Genomic DNA, 20,834 nt, shown 5'->3' with positions numbered 1-20,834 from the left:
TATTTTCCTGTTGAAGAGTCCATGAGTTGTTATCAGTTGCTGTATTTAAAGGGCTATCCATTCTTACTTCTTTGGATAAATGCTTGGCAATTCCAGTCGTAGATCACAGGATAAACACATATTTAAGAACTATTAAATTTCTCTGAAGCAATTCATTCAAATTCCCACCCACAATATTTAAGCGTTCCGGTTGCTCCATGCCATGCTGGTTTATTTCCACGGGCTAATACACTGCACTGGGAGCCGCAAACACGTCAAGAGGACCAGCTCATCCTCATGAAAGCTTCTGATCGAAAGGATTTACTGGCTTTCGGACTTCCATAACTGACACCTAACTGAAACATGGACGAAGTGTCTGAGAAGTGAAACAGTGGCTACAGACTAATGCTATTGGCAAATAAAGCTAGATCAAGTTTTGTGGTATCAGGAGTACAATTAAAAAAAAAAGTGGGGCCCGGTGGTGTGGCCTAACGGCTAAAGTCCTTGCCTTGAAAGCCCCGGGATCCCATATGGACGCCGGTTCTGGTCCTGGCGGCTCCACTTCCCATCCGGCTCCCTGCCTGTGGCCGGGGAAAGCAGTTGAGGACGGCCCGATGCACTGGGACCCTGCACCCGCGTGGGAGACCTGGAAGAGGTTTCAGGTTCCCAGCTTCGGATGGGCGCGCACTGGCCTGTTGCGGCTCACTTGGGGAGTGAGTCATCGGACGGAGGATCTTCCTCTCTGTCTCTCCTCCTCTGTGTATATCTGGCTGTAATAAAATGAATAAATCTTTAAAAAAAAAAAAAGTGAAAAGGTAGTATAAAAATACAGCTTAAAAATTGAGTAAGGGGCCCGGTGCTGTGGCCTAGTGGCTAAATCCCTCGCCTTAAACGTGCCGGGATCCCATATGGGCACTGGTTCTAATCCCAGCAGCTCCACTTCCCATCCAGCTTCCTGCTTGTAGCCTGGGAAAGCAGTCAAGACTGGCCCAAAGCCTTGGGACCCTGCACCCACGTGGGAGACCTGGAAGAAGCTCCTGGCTCCTGGCTTCGGATTGGCGCAGCACCGGCTGTTGCGGTTACTTGGGGAGTGAATCATCGGACGGAAGATCTTCCTGTCTGTCTCTCCTCCTCTCTGTATATCTGACTTTGTAATAAAATAAATAAATCTTTAAAAAAAAAATGGAGTAAGACCAAAAAAGCTACCTGAAACTAAATTTCACTAATATACTGCTCTTACTTTATTCTATGCCTTCACAGTATGTCAGTTATTTCAATTCTAAGTCCCTTGCTCTGCTTGGGTTCACATCATCATATCCAGAATGCCCGGCACACAAGAAGTCTCTGATGAACATTTTTTTCACAATTAGGCAATTACATTCAGGGTTCATAACAAAGGTTTCCAAAGGATATTTCACTACAATTTTCCCATTGCTACATAATAAGTTATCACAAATTTACTGACTTAATAGAACATTCTTCATCACAGCTTCATGTCACGGATCTGGACAGCTTAGATTCTCTGCAGAGTCTCCCATGGCTGCAGTCAAGGCGTCCTCACAGGTGGGCCTCCTGTCAGGGTGGACACTCAAGGCCCATGGAACCCTTTGGACTGGCTCTGCTAAGGAGATGGCAGGCAGAGCACAGAATTCAGTATCTCTATAGCAGGCTAATTTTTAACTTGATCATTTTTTGTGGTCCACAAATGGCATGTATAAATATCCAAACGGCCCTTAAGTCTGGCAGAACACATTTCTTTGAAGTGACATGACTGAGAGCCCGACTCTCACTGAGCGTCTTTGGATCCCTGCAACACGGGCTGCCCTAACACGGACACGTGCCTGATGAAGTCTGCCGGCTCGGGATGAAGTCAGCTAGTAAGACACGCGTCACCTTATGCCACCTCATCAGGACAGCTACTCACATGACCCACCACCCACACTGCCACGACTCTGTTCAAAGAGGATCAAACTCCCCGACAGGAACCTGGTACACAGACATGAAGTTTAGGTACATCTTACACAAACAGCTATCAAAACTGGCTTTGTTAACGCATGTGAGGGTACTCAAAAAACGTCTGTAGAAAGGTAGAATTCAAAGATAAATATGGGCATGAAAAATTATTGAAATATATGAAGTTTTCTGTAATAATATGCATTTTCCATTAAGTTTCTGAATACTTCATGAGTGAATTTCAAAGTTTGCTGCACCAAAATACAGCTTATATTCAACACCATTTCCCCACAACCTTGTCAAGTGCCTTCTTCACCAAGCAGACTGGAGGTTTGCTAGTGTCGCCAACAGAAGCTGTCACGGATGACGACATGCACAACAGAATCAGGAAATAAGGAAATTCTAAGAAAAGGAGTAAAATTCAACAAAGCGAGAATGAAAATTAAAAGCATGTTATAACAACAATGATCAGTTCAGGAAGAAACGTCTTTCCATCCCTTCTCTCCTCTGCCCTGTCAGGCTGCCTAAGGTACCAAATCTTTAGTACAGGGCTGTCTCCCTAGTAGAGAGACTTCACATATAACCAACGTTCACAGCTGACTGGGAGAACTAAAGTGATGCAAAGTACAAACCAGCTAGGGTCTCCAGCTACAGGAGGTGTACCTACCTTCCACAAACCCTGCCATCTAGTGGCAAGATTAGAACAAAGAAAAAAAGTATGACAAATTGGCCAACTGCATTATGTGCACATGGGAGGGGGAATTATTCCATCAAAACTAAAAATTAAATCCCATCTCATCAGCTGATCACAGGAAAAGTATCCAGATAATCATATTAAAGGACATAGACAATTTTGTAACAAAGTATGTTAGCCCATGTGAGGTTACAACCTAGCCTAATTACAGAGCTTGTAACATCATTGGTGGTAGGGCTGATGATACAACACAGCAAGTCAAACTGCCCCCTGCAGTGCCAGCATTTCATACAGCTGCCAGTTTCTGTACCAGCTGCTCCATTTCGGAATCAGCTTCCTTCTAAGATGGCCGGGAAAAGCAGCAGATGATGGCCCTATAGCTTGGGTCCCTGCCAGCCACATGGGAGACTTGGATGAAGCTCCTGGCTTTGGACCCACCAAGCCCTGGTCAATGTGGGCAGCTGGGGAGTGAAGCAGTAGATGAAAGATCTGTCTCCCCATCTCTAATTCTGCCTTTGAAATAAACTAAACACACACACATGTAGTGGTAACGATAGCAACACAAATCCTAAGGGATAATCAATTTAAAAAAAGCAACACAGATTCTAAGGGAAAGTCAATGAAAAACTTTTACTAGGTCAGCTCTGAAAGAAAAGATTCAAATACACAGAATGGACACTATTCATTTATGTATAAGTAACTTCAGCTCAGTCTTACCACTCACTAATCTCTACAACTTAGAACTGATGGGAACCACTGGATTTAAGATCTCCTGTAGCAGAGAATAAGTAGTAGGTATGACAAAAGAGTTCAAATGCTAAAAATGCCGTGCACATCTTTTTACAATCACTATCTTCCCACTGAAAGTGAGACATACAAATCAAAAAGAACAAAACAAAACTTCTTTCAAACACAAGCGTGGGTTTATATGGATACTTCAAATAATTCATGGAAACACATAATCAAAATGAACTTTACGAGCAGAAATTTGAAGTTGGGATCCTTGCACCAAGCCCTGGCTCCATCTGATGTCAGCTTCCTGCTAATGCTCTCCAGGGGAGTCAGTGGTGATGGCTCAGGTGGGCAGTCCCTGCTGTCCACGTGGTGACCCACACGGAGGACCAGCTTCTGGCCGGGAGCAGCTACAGAGAACACGCAGAAGACACGGTCTTCCTCTTTCAAACAAGTTTAAAGATCTTAAAAATTACAGGACAGGTAATAAACTAATTAGAAAAAAGAAAAGGACAATGAGAAGCCAGCAATAAAACACTGCCAAAGCAGGAAACTAGTATACAATCTTCAAAAAGGACGTGAAAAAAATGTATAAAATAGTGTGTTTAATAAATTGAAACTATCATGTGGCACTTACTGCTCAGCTCAGTCCAATAAATACTGCAACCCAAAAATCTAGGCAAAAGAGGCAAGCATATGTGGTTTCTGTTTGCAGCACAAGTATACGTGCAAAATATGTCAGGGACACACTCAAGTACTACCGAAAAAACTCTTAAACCTATTTACATTTACTTACTGCTATTAGATACTAGCTAAATTATTAGGCATTATATAATTACATACAATATACCATCCAAATAAAATTTCCAACTAACACTTATTAGATATATAACATGTTTTACTGTAAATGCAGTTAAGGAGCTATTAGGGTGTTAGTTTTTTTCCACAAACCCAAGACACCAGACACGGCAAGAGGCCTTTATCTCAGCGAGGGAGGAAGCAGGGGGCAGGGAGAGAGGCAGAGCAGAGAAAGAGCATGAGAAGAAAGATAAAGAGCAGAACAGAGGACAAGAGAGAGAGAGAGACAGAAAGAACAGGAGGAAGGGAGACGGAAGAGCAGAGACAGCACAAGGAGAGAGAGGGAGAAGCGTGGGAAGAGGCATCTATAACCTTCAGGTGGGAATAGGCAGTGCGGGGTCAGGGATTGGCAATTGCAGCTGTAAGAGGACCCAGGAATAAATGCCTCAGGGGATGGGGGGCTGTACAGTTTAAACCTGAAGGTCACTAAGCTTAACTAGGCAAGTGGGCCATAAGGGGGTTGAGATCTAGGAAGTTTACGGTAGTGCTGGGTAAGCAGGTATTCAAGGGGACGCAGACCTAGAGGGGCTTGAGGCAGTCCCCGGCACGCAGGCCTTCAAGGCGGCAGAGTCCAGGATGGTGAGGTCAATCTTGGGTCACTCAGTCACTCCTTACATAGGGGCTAGTGTTGGAGCGCAGCAATTCCAGCACCCAGATAACACACCTAGGGAAGCAGCAGCAGGTGGTCCATATATCTGGGCCTCTGACACCCGCCCTGGAGACCTGGCTTTGGCCTGGCCCAGTTACTGCCACTGCAACTTTTGGGAAGTAATCCAGAAAACGCACAATCTCTTTACAATTTGTCTCTTTCAAATACACAAGTGGATCTCAGGGGCTAAATCCTCGCCTTCCATGTGCCGGGATCCCATATGGACATTGGTTCGTGTCCCAGCCGCTTCCCATCCAGCTCCCTGCTTGTGGCCTGGGGAAGTAGTCCAGGACGGCCCAAAGCCTTGGGACCCTGCACCCACGTGGGAGACCCGGAAGAGGCTCCTGGCTTTGGATCAGCTCAGCTCTGGCTGTTGCAGCCACTTGGGGAGTGAACCAGCAGACAGAAGATCTTCCTCTGTCTCTCCTCCTCTCTATATATCTGACTGTGTAATAAAAATAAACAAATCTTTAAAAAAAAAAAAAAACCTGCCTTTTCAAATAAACATAAAAAAATCTTTAAAAAAACAGACGTAAGTTAGGATACAATTGTATTTACAGATTTTTTGAGAAACATCATTCATCATCATATTTCATGACCCACAATTTACTGTAATGAAAGGCCGAGAGTAGTTTGGCCAACTAAGTAGCATCAAAATGAAATGAGCATTCTGTAGGCAATATCATGGGGCCTGGGACGATTAAACAAGGGATAAACTACAATAAACATTCAATAAAAGCAAAGTATTTTAGGTCTTCCTCAGACATCTGTGGCGTTTAAAACTTAAGGGAAGCATACTTAAATGCTGGCATCTAAACATCAAAGAGTTTGGTGCCAAAACGGTCAACTGAGTCACAAACACCAATCAGGAGGGACAGTCTACTCAAAAAACAAAAACAAAAAAACCAAACCTCTCTTATTATAATGAAAGTGTTTATTTAATAGTGTTGAAACTAAAAAAAGGATAAAACCTGCAAGGCGGTCAATTCTAGCCATCCCCTAGGAATGTGGAGAACCGGTCCAGACCCTCGAGTCCCTCACCTACAAGCCGGAACAACTACATCACTCTTCCCAAAATGACCGAAGGAATGCTGCTACGGTCCGCAAGTGTTCTCCCCCAGCTCACGCACTAATTAAACCTCCAAGCCCACGGTGCTCAAAAGAGGACGAACACATGGGATTACTGTTATCACAGCGGTGGGTAAAATACGACAGTAGGCTTGTTACACACCAATAAAAAGCCAAGTTCAAGCACTCTCCAAACTCTCCTTTGCCCCTGTTCTTTCCCCTCCCACTATGGGATAATGCAACAAAACGTTCTCACCAGTAAGAAATCAATCTTTTCATAATAAATTACTCAATCTCAAATACTCTATTACAGCAGCACAAATAGACTAAAAATTCTTAAAAATCTAGAGAGTCCGAAATAGTGAATAATACATCAACCTAACAATATATTGAAGAACTTATCAATCTACATGATCTTAATGTACAGTGCAAATCCCCACCACACCTGTGGCAAGCAGCTCTTCAAATTCAAATGCTCCTAGGTTACTTTATCTTGAAATAAAAACTCTGGGATGTCACCTGTAGAACACACTTTGGCAAGCACTCTAACAATTTCTATCTTCTTTTCAGGCATGAAAGTCATTCCATGTTCTGGAAAACCTATCCCATAACTCGCCTAGCTTACAGCCTGTTTACTTCTTTTTCAAATGGAAAATATCAGCAAATACACTAAAAAGAGAAAGTCAGAGATTACAAGGAGAGTATTAGTTTTTCTTCCCTTTTGAAACATGCTGAAGGAGGTGATAATATATTGTAGGAAAGCTTAGAGTTTGCAAAGTAACCTTATTCGTTTCTGAAAAATACATAAACTCTGAGATTGGTATGTCATTCATACACCAATCTAAAACTTGATTATTTTGAAAATTATAACTGTTACTAATACATTTATTGAACTTGTGATGAACTCAATATTTCCGTTTTATAAATAGCATTATACTATGCTTGACCTGCTGCAATTCAACACTATATATGTTCCCCAGTTTTTTTTTTATTTTAAAGATTTAGAAATACAGAGAGGAGGAGAGACAGAGAAGGAAGATCTGAGCTGAGCTGATCAAAAGCCAGGAGCCAGAAGCTTCTTCTGGGTCCCCCATGCGGGTGCAGGGTCACAAGACTTTGGGCCGTTCTTGACTGCTTCCCCAGGCGACAAGCAGGGAGTTGGATGGGAAGTGGAATAGCTGGAACATGAACCAGCACCATATGGGATCCCGGCAAATGCAAGGCAAGAACTTTAGCCATTAGACTACTGCGTAGGGCCCATACCCAAACTTCTTAACACTTTATCAAGCTAACATACCAATATTTTTTTTTAAAGATTTATTTTATTTTTATTACAAAGTCAGATATACTGAGAGGAGAGAGAGAGAGGAAGTGGAGCTGCCGGGATTAGAACCAGCGGCCATATGGGATCAAGGCAAGGACCTTAGCCACCAGGCCACGCTGCCGAGCCCCTAACATACCAATATTACAGACAAGTTGTTGTCATTCAGTTTTACTTCTTAGGACAGGATAACTAATGAAATATTAAGAATATGAGGCCGGAAAGAATAAAAAGAATGAGACAGTCAAGCAGTGGCTGCAATCAGTAGTGGAAAACATTCTTGGGTCTTAAGTCTTTTTTAGAATATTTATTTATACTGGAAAATCAGATTTACAGGGAGCAGAGACAGAGAAAGATCTTCCATCCACTGGTTCACCCCACAAGTGGTAGTAACGGCTGGAGCCGAGCTGATCCAAAGCCAAGAGCCAGGAACTTCCTCCGGGTCTCCCATGTGGGTGCAGGGTCCCAAGGCTTTGAGCTGCCCTCGACTGCTTTCCCAGGCCACAAGCTGGGAGCTGGATGGGAAGTGGAGCAGTCTGGACACAAACTGGCGCCCACATGGGATTCTGGCACTTGGAAATGAACAGCCAGTTGTCCCAACGTGCAGGACCCTGGTCATTAGTCTTTAAGATGTTCTATCATTCCTTTATATGTCAAAGGATCCTTCCAAGGAGTATAAGGGTGCTTTTTAAAAGTTGTGAAACATACAGTTACATTCATTTTGGTCACACATAATTTTGCCATAATATTCATTGTCCAGACTTTAAAGATTCTTGATACAAGCACTCTATGCTTGTCTTTGAGTCTTACATTCAAGACAGCGATATGAAAATAAAGCATGCTGTCTGAAGCATGACTTTTTTCACTAGAGAATCACCTGTACTGTTTTCAACGTATACAACTGGAATGCCAAGAAAAAAGCTGAAGGCTGAAGAGGAAAATACAGAACACACCAACCATCACCAAGACCTGCCTTCAGTCTCCTCAGAACAAAAATCACCCTTTTTTACAACACTATAATTGACCAGATAATTAACACTTCTGAGTTTTTCCATGCCTCAATCTTTTGGAGAGGAATGGGTTGTTAACAGGTTGATCGAAGAAAGCATCAAGCTGGTTATTAACTGCACCCACAGCAAATGCTATTTTCTGTCAAAAATGTTGTCCTTGAGGTTGATTTTATTCTTTTTGACATACCAATAAGAACTCCTCCTTATCACCTATAAAATGGGGGAAATAAAATTTCTCATAGTATTGTTTTAAGGACCAATAAGCCACAAACTAAAACAAGACATCTGCTACAAATACAACCCAGAGTTAGTACATAAAACTTATATACGTGTGTGTGAGTGTGTGTGTAAAGCTTTCCGTTAGGTCAAGAAAAAAGCAAATCCAATTAAGAAGTTGCTGAAAGACATGATCAGATATTTCACAGGTGAAATAAAAATGGTAAGAACGCTGAGGTGGTTTCCAAAGATGGTCCTCACATAGTTCCGTCCTTGCCTCCACAGCCGGCTGCAATGTTGACAGTCAGCGAAGTTTACGCCTGTTTCTCGAGAACACAATGAACCGAGCTTGGTCACTGCCCTGAAAGCCCTTGGCTGGCCTGCCAGCTCCTTTCCTCTGAGAACTCTCCCATCCTTCCAACACAGCTGCCATGGTGCAAGGCAGTCCAACAGGCTGCATACAGGAGCCACAAACCCCAGCTGAGCTAACCGTTAAGATACCTAAGGCACTGTGGCTCCAACTGACTGCATCCTATTGTGCTTCTAGGCTACTGCAATCCTGCCAACACCCAGTGCAAACATGCACTTCCCACTCACCCTGGAGAACTGTAAGGTCATGAAGTGCTGCTCTATCATTGGGTAGTGTAGTCTACTTTTATAAACAGCTAATACATCATGACAACATGCAGTATAACGGTTTCCTAGGGCTAAGGGGAGACTCAAAGGGTCAGGCTAAGAAAGAACATGGATACATGTGAAACTGGTCATGTTGGCTCTGTATTTGGATAGGAGATCCATAGGTGTTTGTTTAAGTTTCATAATAACATATGGCAGACATATAACATTTTATTACCAAGGTGCATTTTAAACACTGCATTAAAATGCATTTTTAACTTATGATTCATATCCAAACTTATAGTATCAAACGCATGGTATACAAACTCTTTAAACACCCAAATTTTTTTTTATTTCAAAAGGAAAAGCTTTTCTATAAAGGCTGTATATATTAAACACTTAATTTATAAACAGTAAATTTTGAACAAACCAAAGTATTTTAAGTAGGAGTAAAGGTTTCCCATTTCAATAAAATGACTGACTCATTTTAACAACCTTCAAAGAAATCTTATTTAAGCAAATTCTAGTTGTTCCTCCAGCTCATTTTTCTACTTTGAACACATGACTGGCCTTTACAGCTTTAAGGTTAGATTTATTTCATCCACCCCATATAGTTTCATTATTCTGCTCCTTTAAATGCCAGAAAGCTGATTAGCATATTAAGATAGCAGTCTTCTTTGGTATTATCTAGAGTAAAAATTATCTTAGGTTTGAAATTAAACTACAGAGCAGGTCTATTAAACTTTAACATTAAGTACAGTGTTTGAGGCTGGCGCCATGGTATAGTAAGCTAAGCCTCCACCTACAGTGCTAACATCCTATACAGGCACCAGGTCAAATCCCGGCTGCTCCACTTCCCATCCAGCTCCCTGCTTGTGGCCTGGGAAAGCAGCTGAGGACGGCCCAAAGCCTTGGGACCCTGCACCCGCGTGGGAGACCCGCAGATGCTCCTGGCTTCATCCTAGCCCAGATCTGGCTGGGGAATTCCCATTTGGGGAATGAACCAGCCGATGGAAGACCTCCTTCTCTGTCAGTCATTCTCTGTAACTCTGCCTTTCAAATAAAGGTAAAATAATAAAAAAAAAAAAAGCAATGTTTTAAGTGTCAATATATCTCACAAACGGTTCACTATAATAGGTCTTCAAATTTTTATTTATTTCAAATATTATTTGAGCAGCAGAGAGCGCCTGCATAAAGGAGCATGCAGCTGGCAGGCTCCCACCCACTGGTTCACTCCTCAAACACCTACAATGCCTCAGCTTGAACCAGGGCAGCAAGAAGCCAGCTGCTTGAGCCTTCACCGCTGCCTGCTATATCAGTATCCAGCTGCAGTCAGGAGATGGAGCTGGGCCATCCAGCCAAGACTTCTGATGTGGGGCTTAGGCATGCTCACTGGTCTTAACCAGAGCGCCAGATGCCAGCCCCTGAGATTTAAGTGACACTGATTATTAAGTCTTTCAGCAAAAACATTTCAGTCCATTGCAGCCTATCAGTTTAGGACTTACAGGATTATTATAATGGCTAATACTAAATGGAAAAATATATAAATATTAAAGTGTTAGGATTCAATTCACAGAAAAAAAAAACTTTATATGCTGGCTAATCTGACATACAAGATCTACAATATCACTGATCCTCCCAGTAATTAAACACAAAGTTATTTACGTTGCGAAGACACATTAATGAAGACAAGCACCCTACTGCATTCCTAGTGAGTGTTTTAATTTAGTATCCTCTAACCTCTCATGGTAAAGTCTAAATCAGATCAGTCAGAGCTGTGACGGGCCCCTAAAGTAATACTTAATTTGCATATTAATCACCTATAACAAAGTTGAATCAAGATCCCCATAAACCAGGTGGATCATTAATTCAACCCCATGCAAATCCAAAACTTACATGAATTCAGTATATTCTGAAGCCTACACAGGCAATAATTTCAATTCTTTTTTTCTTCACGTTAGCATTCTCAGGCTCATCAAGTAGCAGCTTCTAAGCCGTACTTTCACTGCTGGCATTATTTTTCATTTACCACCTCAAAACTGACAATAAAAACTTTGAAGGTCACAAATTTTGGATATTATCAAATTTATCTTAGCCAACTGATTTTTTAATCAGCGAGCTAAAACTTGACATAGTTATTTGTGCCCGGAAGACACACTCATGAATCTAAGACCTCCTTCAAAGTTCTTCCTAACGTCATTTTAAAGCTTATGGTGCAATGGATGCACAGGAACGGCTGTGTGCGAGTTCCTGAGAAGGAAAGAACACTGCAAGGAGAGCTGAGCTGAACACACTCAAGCAAAGCCTAACAACAGACTGGGAGGTGAGCTAGTATGAGGGGGTTGCGTGTCACGGCAGGCGCACACAGCGTTTTGTTACCAGTGGTCTAGCAAAGACAGCGACACGTCCTGCCTCACTCCCTCTTTCTTGTATTCTCAGCAGCCACGGCAACATCCAATCTTTCTGGTCAGTCAGTGCCTGAAGACAATGTCAAGGTTATCTAAAAACATTGAACTCAAGTTAGAGTTTAACTTTCAGATGATTTTTTTTAAGGTCTGATGATGAGAAATACGCCTTCTCTTCCCAACAAGCATTTCCAGCTTAAAAAAAAAAAAAAGGCAGGCACCATCCTGAGGTGGACAAAAAGCCTTGTTAATCAAACTCTGAATTCTATTACCTAAATATTCTCAAAAATCCTTTCACAAAGATAATCATAAAAACTGATGAGCAAGAAAGACACACACACACGATTCGATTTATATAAGATATGTAAAAGGCGAAATTACTTAGAAATTCAGTTTTATAACCTATGAGAAAAAACAAGAAGATGCGGGCAGGGTAGAGCGAACACCAGGGCTCCCGGTGCTGCAGGGCCCTGATCTGAGGGGCACCGGGCAAGGGGCATTCGTTCTCCCGCACATCCCAGGTACACCTTCCAGGATGTGTTAAACACCACTCTAACAGTGCGGCAGGGACTGGCACTGAGCATAACCAGTGAAGCTGCCACCTGCAGTGCTGGCAGCCCGTGAGAACCCTCGCCTTCAGGTCCTGCTCCCAGCTCAGGGCTGAGAAAGCAGAGGACAGCCAAGTGTTTGCTGCGCATCCACATGGGAGAGCCAGAGGGAGCTCCTGGCTCCTGGACTGGGATCGGCGGACTTCGGAGGAGTGAATCAGAAGATAGAAGATCTTCTCTCTATAAATCTTTCAAATAAAATTAAACCTTTGAAAAAAAATTTAAAGACCAAAATTGAACACCTCTTTACCTGTAACAAAAACCATTGCAGAACATATTTCTTGGCTCTCTATATAAGATGTATGACTTCTTCTCAAAAACTTCAAAGATTACAAGGATGCCGTCTACCAATCATTCTGTAGTCCATTATTTTTGCTGTGGACTCCACAAGATGTGATAATCTGTGATAATAAAACCTTCCTAGATTGTCCTATGCTTCACAGGAGTAAACGGTGTTCTAACAGGCGTGAAGGGTCCAGTGACTATGGCACAGTGGATTAAGCCACCTTTTCCAATATCTGCCTACTAAATACATCTCAAAAAAAGAGGGAAAAATAGGGAAGATGTAATTGACATGGCGGTGGTCCCACATTAGTTTTTCCAGCCATGATCCTCTTCTCCAATTCTACTGCATCAATTTGGTTATGGTCTTAAAACAAACTTGACCAATAAACAAGAATTCAGGTTATGTACATACTTCAAATTCTAGAAATTATAAATGACTAGATTCACTTTAACCTATTCACTATGTGGACGGCAGCATAAACTTCCATCTTCAACACTGGTATGAGTGGGTCACAGGCTACATTACTGTATCTATGAGGGGCAGGAAAGACAGCTCTTCAGGTGTTGAAACAGAAATTCACACGTTCTTGGGCAGTTGTAAAGACTGCTAGATGTCACCTAACATCACACCAGGAGAGAAAGACAACAGCTAACAATCCTGTAAAGCACGAGGAGGAAGACAATTCCAACAGAAAATGTACCAATCTGCTTGGCAACTCATCACCAATTCTTTAACATTTCACTAATATAAACAAACTCTCCTTAGTATGTCTTTATGCAATAACATTTCCCTTTCAATGAACATGAACAAAGTCAAAAGTTTAAACTTAACGGTGATTATACTCATCATGTACAATTTTCTTCTTTTCAAAGATTTGTTATTTATTTTTATTGGGAAGTCAGATTTACAAAGAGGAGGAGGAGGAGAGGGGAAGATCTTCCGTCCATTGATTCACTCCCCAAGTGGCTGCAACCACCAGTACTGCTCCCATATGAAGCCAGGAGTCAGGAACTTCCTCCAGGTTTTTCACAAAGGTGCGGGGTCCCACGGCTTTGGGATGTCCTCAACTGCTTTCCCAGGCCACAAGCAGGGAGCTGAATGGGATCCATATGGGATGCTGATGCGTGCAAGGTGAGGACTTTAGCCACTAGGCTACTGCACCAGGCACTGATTTACAATTTTTTAAAACACCATTTCCAAGGAAGTTTTCACACCAAGGCTGTTTGCATATCTAAACTGGAACTGTCAATTTAAAACGAGTGCTAAAAAGTAACTTTTCCACAACTTTGATCACTTTCAAGCAACTTACCAAGATATTCCAACATAGGACACAGAGCAATAGCCTAGTGGCTAAAATCCTCATCTTGCAGGTGCTGAAATCCCATATGGGTGCCAATTTGTGTCCAGGATGCTCCACTTCCCATCCAGCTCCCTGCTTGTGGCCTGGGAAAGCACTCGAGCACAGCTCAAAGCCTTGGGACCCTGCACCCGTGTGGGAGACCTGGAAGAAGCTCCTGGCTCTGCGCTTTGGATCAACTCAGGATCAGCTCAGTTCTAGCCACTGCAGCCACCTGGGAAGCGACCTGGTGAAGATTTCTGTCTCTACTTCTCTTTATTTATCTGCTTTTCCAATAAAGAAAAAAATCTTATATATATTCTAATGTAAACATCACTGAAAAAAAGAAAAAACAAAGTGAAGCTGGCATTCTTCTGATGCTGTTTAGATGAGCAGCCAAGAGATCCTCTAACAGTTCTTTACAGTCACTGGAATCTGGTGTCTACTCTGACGGGGCAGCCATCTCCTTGCAATCCCCGTAAATGTCATGTTTGAACACCTCCAATCTAATTACTGCCAGCTTTGTTTTTCTTTTCTTTTTTTTTTTTTACAAAGGCAACAAATCTAACTGAAAACATTCAGCTAGATTCAATCATTTTTCTTCCAATGCAGCTACTATCTTATAAGTCATTTCTAAAAATTCTCTTCACTCAGGTTTAACAACAACACACCAACAGCAAGCAGCTTGCAGACTATGATCAACCTCACCCCCTCTAGCCTCCATCAAAGAGGACAGACAGCTGGCTCCAGGGACGGGGACCAGGCGTCTGCACTAGGCAACACTTTAAGATCTTAAACCAGAGCAGCTGGCTGAAAGACAAACCACACAGAGGAGAGTGGTGAAGGCAGAGCGTGTAATTAAAACATAAACAAACAAATAAACAATAAGCTCTGGAATTCAGGCAGATCTGGATTCCCCAATCCTTGTAAGGAATATTAAACTATCTTGCATCAATGGAAATAAAAGATCTCAACTCTAAGATACCATCAGATTGTACAGACACTGAAATTATGCACTGATTATCACTTAAAGTACAAACATGCAATAAAATTATTCCTTAAGTTTTCCAGAATAAAAATGGTCACAGATAATATGGTTGGTTTAAATAATCTTTAGCATTTCATTATATACATTTGGTAAAATGTGAATATAAAACCATTCATCAACTTATGCACTAATATGTCCCAACATGTGGATGTCTCACTTCAAACTATGCAAGCATTCCTCCGGAGACAATTCCAAGCAGCACTTAGATATCCTTGCAAGGCGACTACAAATGTTGGCTAATCTACATTTACCTAAAATGTGGCAGCCTTAGGGCAACTGCTCCCATTTTAATAATTATTCCTTATTTTTCAAGCTATGTATTGCCACATTCTCTATCCATTTCTAAATTTCTATTAATTATTCATAGTCAGAAGAAGGTAAAAAGTCAAAACAGATAAGCTTTCTCAGACAGGTGGTTTAAAATGAAGTATCCATAAGAATCAGATCAAGCACAGAGATGAATTCAGAGCTGGCAGGTTAACCATTTCATACTTGATCTGCTTCCAACACGGTTTGGCCCATAAAGTATTTGAGTACACCATTATCTGGAAAAGTGTTTTTTATCTATTACTTTTACAGTTATATTACATCCAGATGCCAGCAAACAGGGCAGCCAGTTAGTCTCCTAATAACTCCCAACAATTTAGAAGTACCACATAGACTGATTCTAAAAAACAGCAATATCAATACTCTTCCAATCAATTCAGTTTCACCCCAAGATACTAGACTTAGCAATGTCAATCACTGACCACATCTAAATTAGTGCACTTAAAACGTACCCAATTAAGGTACTAACCAAACCCTGTACTGATGGAATCCAGTCTGGTCTTAGTTAATTCACAATGTGGAAATAATACTCATAGTGTTCAAACATTATAGAAAACAAAACGCCTCAAAGAGAGCCTCATTATGGAGATGGAGAACACGCTCAACACTCTTTACAACAAACAAAACACTGTTAGTCTGTCTCAAAGCAGAATCTGAAAGCAGTAATTAACATATGATAAAGTATTTTTTATTTATTGTCATTTTATTTGGATGACAAACAGATCTGCCACAAGCTGGTTCACACTGAGTGTCCAGAACAGCTGGTTCGGGGCCAGACCAAGGCCTAGAGTCCAGCAGTCCGTCCAGTCTCCCACATGGGTGGCAGAGGCTGCACTGTCTGAGCCATCAACTGCCGCCTCCCTGGAAGACCTTCAGCAGAAAGCTGGCCTCAGGAGACTCCATCATCAGCCAGGCACTCCACAACAGAGGGCAGGGGCACCCACTGCGGTGCCAAAGGCCTACCCCAAGAAGCAGCACAGAATCTAGGTGAAGAGTTTACAGGTGTTCATCACAAAAATCTTTCAACTTGCCCGTCTGTTTAAAAACTTTTATGTAACAATCCAGCAATATTAGTTGTTGAATTGTAAGGGCTTTATATTTCAAGTTAATTTTAGTATCGTGGCTTCCTACAATCAGAAAATCAATGACGAAAACAAACCAAGGGGCAAAAACGCGACTTGGTTGAGAATATGAACCATTCTTAATTTCTGAAAGCGTGTATACACTGATGAATACTGAGGCATTAAAACGAAGAGAATGTCTTATTTATTCAACACTCTCAGAGAGCATAACAAGCAGGGATATGTTAGCTACATGCAGGCCAGTAACTGATCCCAGTCTTAGCCGAGCTGGAGCCTACAATGTAAACCTGACTTTGCGTTTACAACAAAAAGGCGTAGGTACCTAAGGTCCAGCCCCTCCCTTCCTCCAGGACCTACTCCATGCCTCCTGAAGCCCAGGGTCACCACCTCTGGGAGTCCCAAGCTGACCAATCTGAGCAGATTCCTTCCCATCAACCAGTCCAGCACACAGCTCAAGGTTCCCCACCCCTCCTTCCTTGCCTGTACCTGTAACCTAGAATGACCTCAACAAAACCACCTAGAAAAACTACAGATTACCATGAAATCCACGGCAGTGTCCTTACTCTGAAGTGCAGCTGGACTCTGCTGCCTGGGATCTCACAAGTTGACTTTGTAAGAGTTGGGGTGTTTGTACTCTAAAACTTGCCTTTTAACCCATCTTGTCTTACTCAGAACTAAGGTCAAAGCTGCTTTTTGTCATTTACAAGTGTAGAAAAACATGGAGACCTCAGGGTACAAGAAGCAGTCTCCACCTCACAGTGCGTGTTCCCAAGGCCTATCACTCCTTTGAAAACATGTCTGTACTCATTACCCTATTCATACTGGATTTTGTATTGAAAAATTACATTCCCATTTTCAATTTCTAACTTTCTGCCCTACCAAAAGGCATCTGCTGCCTTTTTATCAAATGCAGCCAGACCCAAGGCTGCCGCAATTTAATAAGACGATGGTTATGGAAAAGGCAGACCTGGCTTACATAATATAAATGTATGAATGGTTGCAACAAAAATCTAGGAACTACACTGTGCTCCAGATAAAAAAGAAAGTCCAACACCGTTAAACTAGCTGATCAAACCAGTGTTTGGCAAGTAAAACAGACTCCTCATGGCGGGTCTGCTGCTCAACTAAGAAGAAAATGCCTAAAATGGTGAGACTGTAAGCAAAACTGCTGCTAAATTCTAAAAAAGGGTAGTTCAATAATAATTTAACATCATATGCCACGCCCCCTCTAAGATTTACAAATCACTTGGTGACAAATCTGAAAAACAGGTGTTACATTAAGATTTACACAATGTAAGAACTACTGCTATAAAACTTATGAAAACAACTCACAAAAGACAATCTCACTGAAGACTTCAGAGATGGAACCAGGACAGAGACACTGAAAGGGCTGAGACAGGCGAGAGCAGGCCTGCGAAACTTGGTGTGTGGCTGCAGAACTTTAAAAAACACACTTCAATATTATCAAAGGCACACATCACCGCTGTGACAGGACAGTAATCTGAACAATTCTCACACAGCATACAACGTGTCAGTTCAAAACAGTTAAACTAAGCTCAGGAGAGAACTGCCTTCCAAATCCCAGGAAAGAGGATAGGCACTCTACAGATCCCAACTTCAAACCTTCCCGGCTGGAATGACACAGAGCGAAATCAAAACGAATGGCTTGTCTAACTGCTTGAGATTTTCCCTTTTCCCAAGAAACAGAAAAGAAATGAGCAAATACTTTTTTGGGGGATCTGAAACAGGACTCATTGCGTCACCAGAATTAGGCATTGCTTTATTCACGCTAAGGGACAGGAACAAATCTCTGTAGCTCATGAATGCGTTCACTACTAATCCGTTGCTTAACAAGAGTCAAGAACGAACCAACGTACACGGGGAGGCGTTTACTACCCTGACCAATATGAAATACCCAAACAGTCCCTCAAGACGGAGCTGTACTTTTGGATGAATAGATCTGAGTTACAATTCAAATGGTGCACATGGAGGAGGAGTCAGAAACGTGTGTTCACGCACAGAGAGGCAGAGGGAGAACAGATCTCCATGAGGATGAATGAGAACGCCCTCCTATTCCTGGAACCGGTGAAACCAACTTTTCATTCTTAACCACATCCCCTTAAAATTCACACACACACACACACACACACACACACACACACACACACACACGTAAACGCATGAAACCGACACATCACTGTAAACTCTGTCATGACTACCTTGTTCACCTGCACTCCTCCTCCTGAGCCGACCTGACACACGTCTGTACTCCTTCAAAATACGGTTTAAAAATAAAGACAAAAAAACATATCATTCGTTTGTGATTTTTTTTTTTTGGCAATCCTCACAGTAAAAGGTACATAGTCTTCCACTTGTAAACATTCACAATTTTTGCTACCAGAAACGTCTGATGGTACACTTGTTTTAATATGGAAAGGCAGAACTTTCTCTGTTCTCACTGTTCAGTAAACACTAACAGTTTTTCACTTTCTAGTTCCAATTTCATTTTTATCTAATTAAAGCTAAAATGACCTAAGAATACTATGCTTAGTAACAGGTTTCGGAGATATTTTAGGCTCATAACTACTCCACACTAATATTATTTTCTTCTCTGATTTCAAGTAATATGAAGATTATTAAGCAAAGTGTTACAAAAAAACCTAAAAGCCTCCAAAAAACGGGATTAAAACATCCCAGGAAGAATGTCGGGGTAATCAGCTGTTTATCCCAACTGAATTCTCCTGAGTGGGCCCCTCTGCTGCTCCCTGGATGCTGCCGTATCAATCTTTCTCTCCACAACAGTAGAACCTAAATTCGATATTTTAATTTATGGGTCGCTCACCCGAAAACATCCATAGATTTAGTTACTCTCAAGAAGGGCATTTCTAGTTCAAATGCTACAGCATCCTAAAGTTTAATGACGGCCAATTAAAGGAAATAAGATTAGCTGCAGGTGGATAGGTTAACAAGATGAGCCGAGTTAGTTTAAGAGCAATACTCTCAGGTGAGGGGGGGGAAAAAACTTAACACAGGCTGGGAAGCAGAGTTGGGACAGGTTGCCTGTGTTAGTCACAGAGCAGGGCCAGTGTGGGAAGCAGGGAGAGCAGGTGAGGTCCCTTACAGCGACACCTCGGGGATCCCACGCGCCGGGGCGCCGGCCACCGCGGGGTGGTCCTTCCTGCAGTGGCCAATGAAGGCGCGGGCGCAATGCTTTCGGAAGACTGTGCAGAACACACGCAGGGTGACAGTCGGGCTCTAGAAGGCAACCCTATGGAACAGGCAGGTCCCGAGTGCACTTCAAGGGCCGGGGAGGGGGTGGGACGCTCTAGAAAACACCTAATGCTGAATAAATAAGAGTGGCCAGCTTTCAGATCACTTTCAGGAGTATTATTTCCTCTCCCCCGCCACCTTCTCCTTTTCCCTTCTCGCATAATGAGCAGAACGGCCAAGGCTAGGAGCGCCCAACTCGCGGCTGGCCAGGCACCGGTCTCCCCCAAAACCCCGACTCCCCTCCAGGCGGCCACAGGGCAACTCCCCGGGCAGATAGCACGCCCCCAAAGCTGAAAGGAATTAAAAAAAAAAAAAAAAAAAGACGGACCCTGAAAGCCGCGCGGGCGCGGAGGGCGGGGAGGCGGCCACGAGTGCAGGCTGCCCGCGGCGAGGGGCTGCGCCCAGCGCCCCCCGGCCCGGGGCGGGTGTTGGGGTGGGGGGGTCCGGTTCCGCCTCGGGGTGCTTGGGGCAAACTTGGCCCCGGGGCAGCTCCGGGACGCCGAGCGGGGGGCCAGGAGCCGGGCAGCCCAGCCCCGGGAGGGTTGGAGAGACACGCGGCTCGGTGGGGGAGGGTGTCCCCGGGACCGCGGGGCGGCGGGCACTTACCACGGGTCGAACTCGTGGATGATGCTTTCGAAACGGATGACGGCGAAGAGGCGCGAGCTGAAGCCGGCGAGCCAGGCCAGGAAGAGGATGGTGAAGGACAGGAGCGACTGCCAGCCGGCCGGCTGCGACAGCCCCCCGGACAGCCCCGCGGGGGCCGGCTTGGCCGGGGCCCCGCCGCCCGCCGCCTTGTGCGCGCACTGGGCCCCGGGCCCGTGGTGGCCTTGCCGGCTGTTCCCCAGGGCCATGAGGCCGCTCCATGGGGACGAGTTGAGGGACGACTTGTGCTTGCTCTCCGGGGCCGAGGGCTCCGCCATGTTGTGCCCCGGCGGCGGGTCTCGCTCGCCGCCGCCGCCGCCGCCTGGTGCGAGGGGTGCTGGGCGGGGACCCGAGGAGAAGGAGGAGGAGAAGAGGAGGAGGAGGAAGGGAGGGAGGAAAAAAAAAAAAGAGGAGGAGGGAAGAGCTCTGCGCGCTCCCGCCCTCAGCGCCGCGAGGCCGGGGAACGGGGGGTGGAGGCGGCGGCGGGGAGTCTCCGCCTCAGCAGCGGCCGCGACCGCCGCTCTCTCAACCCAGATGGCCCCTGCGCCCCACTAGCCATCCGTATTCCCCGTGCAGCTGTGGCGGCGGCGGCGGCGAGAGCCGACGGGACGAGGGCGCCAGAGGAGGAGAGGCGGCAGTCGGAGAGGCAATGACATTCCCCGCCTCACGCCCGCCGCTCGCCCCGCCGAGGAGCAAGGGGGAGGAGCGCCGTGAGGGCCGGGCGGAGCGTCGGCC

General features: G+C 44.0%; 1 protein-coding gene across 1 annotated transcript in view; it reads right to left on the bottom strand.

The window, feature by feature from the left end:
• Window positions 1-20,794, bottom strand: part of STT3B (STT3 oligosaccharyltransferase complex catalytic subunit B) — an 83,444-nt gene extending 62,650 nt beyond the window's left edge. Inside the window, exon 1 of the mRNA XM_004588258.3 lies at window positions 20,064-20,794. Within this exon, the coding sequence (XP_004588315.1) occupies window positions 20,064-20,377 (314 nt within the window). The 5' untranslated portion in view covers window positions 20,378-20,794. The remainder of the gene's footprint in view (window positions 1-20,063) is intronic.
• Window positions 20,795-20,834: the final 40 nt, after the last annotated feature.

This window comes from Ochotona princeps, chromosome 30, assembly GCF_030435755.1.
Source record: "Ochotona princeps isolate mOchPri1 chromosome 30, mOchPri1.hap1, whole genome shotgun sequence".
NCBI lineage: Eukaryota > Metazoa > Chordata > Mammalia > Lagomorpha > Ochotonidae > Ochotona > Ochotona princeps.
Note: the sequence above shows the minus strand (reverse complement) of the source record. Positions and strands in the feature narration are given on the sequence as shown.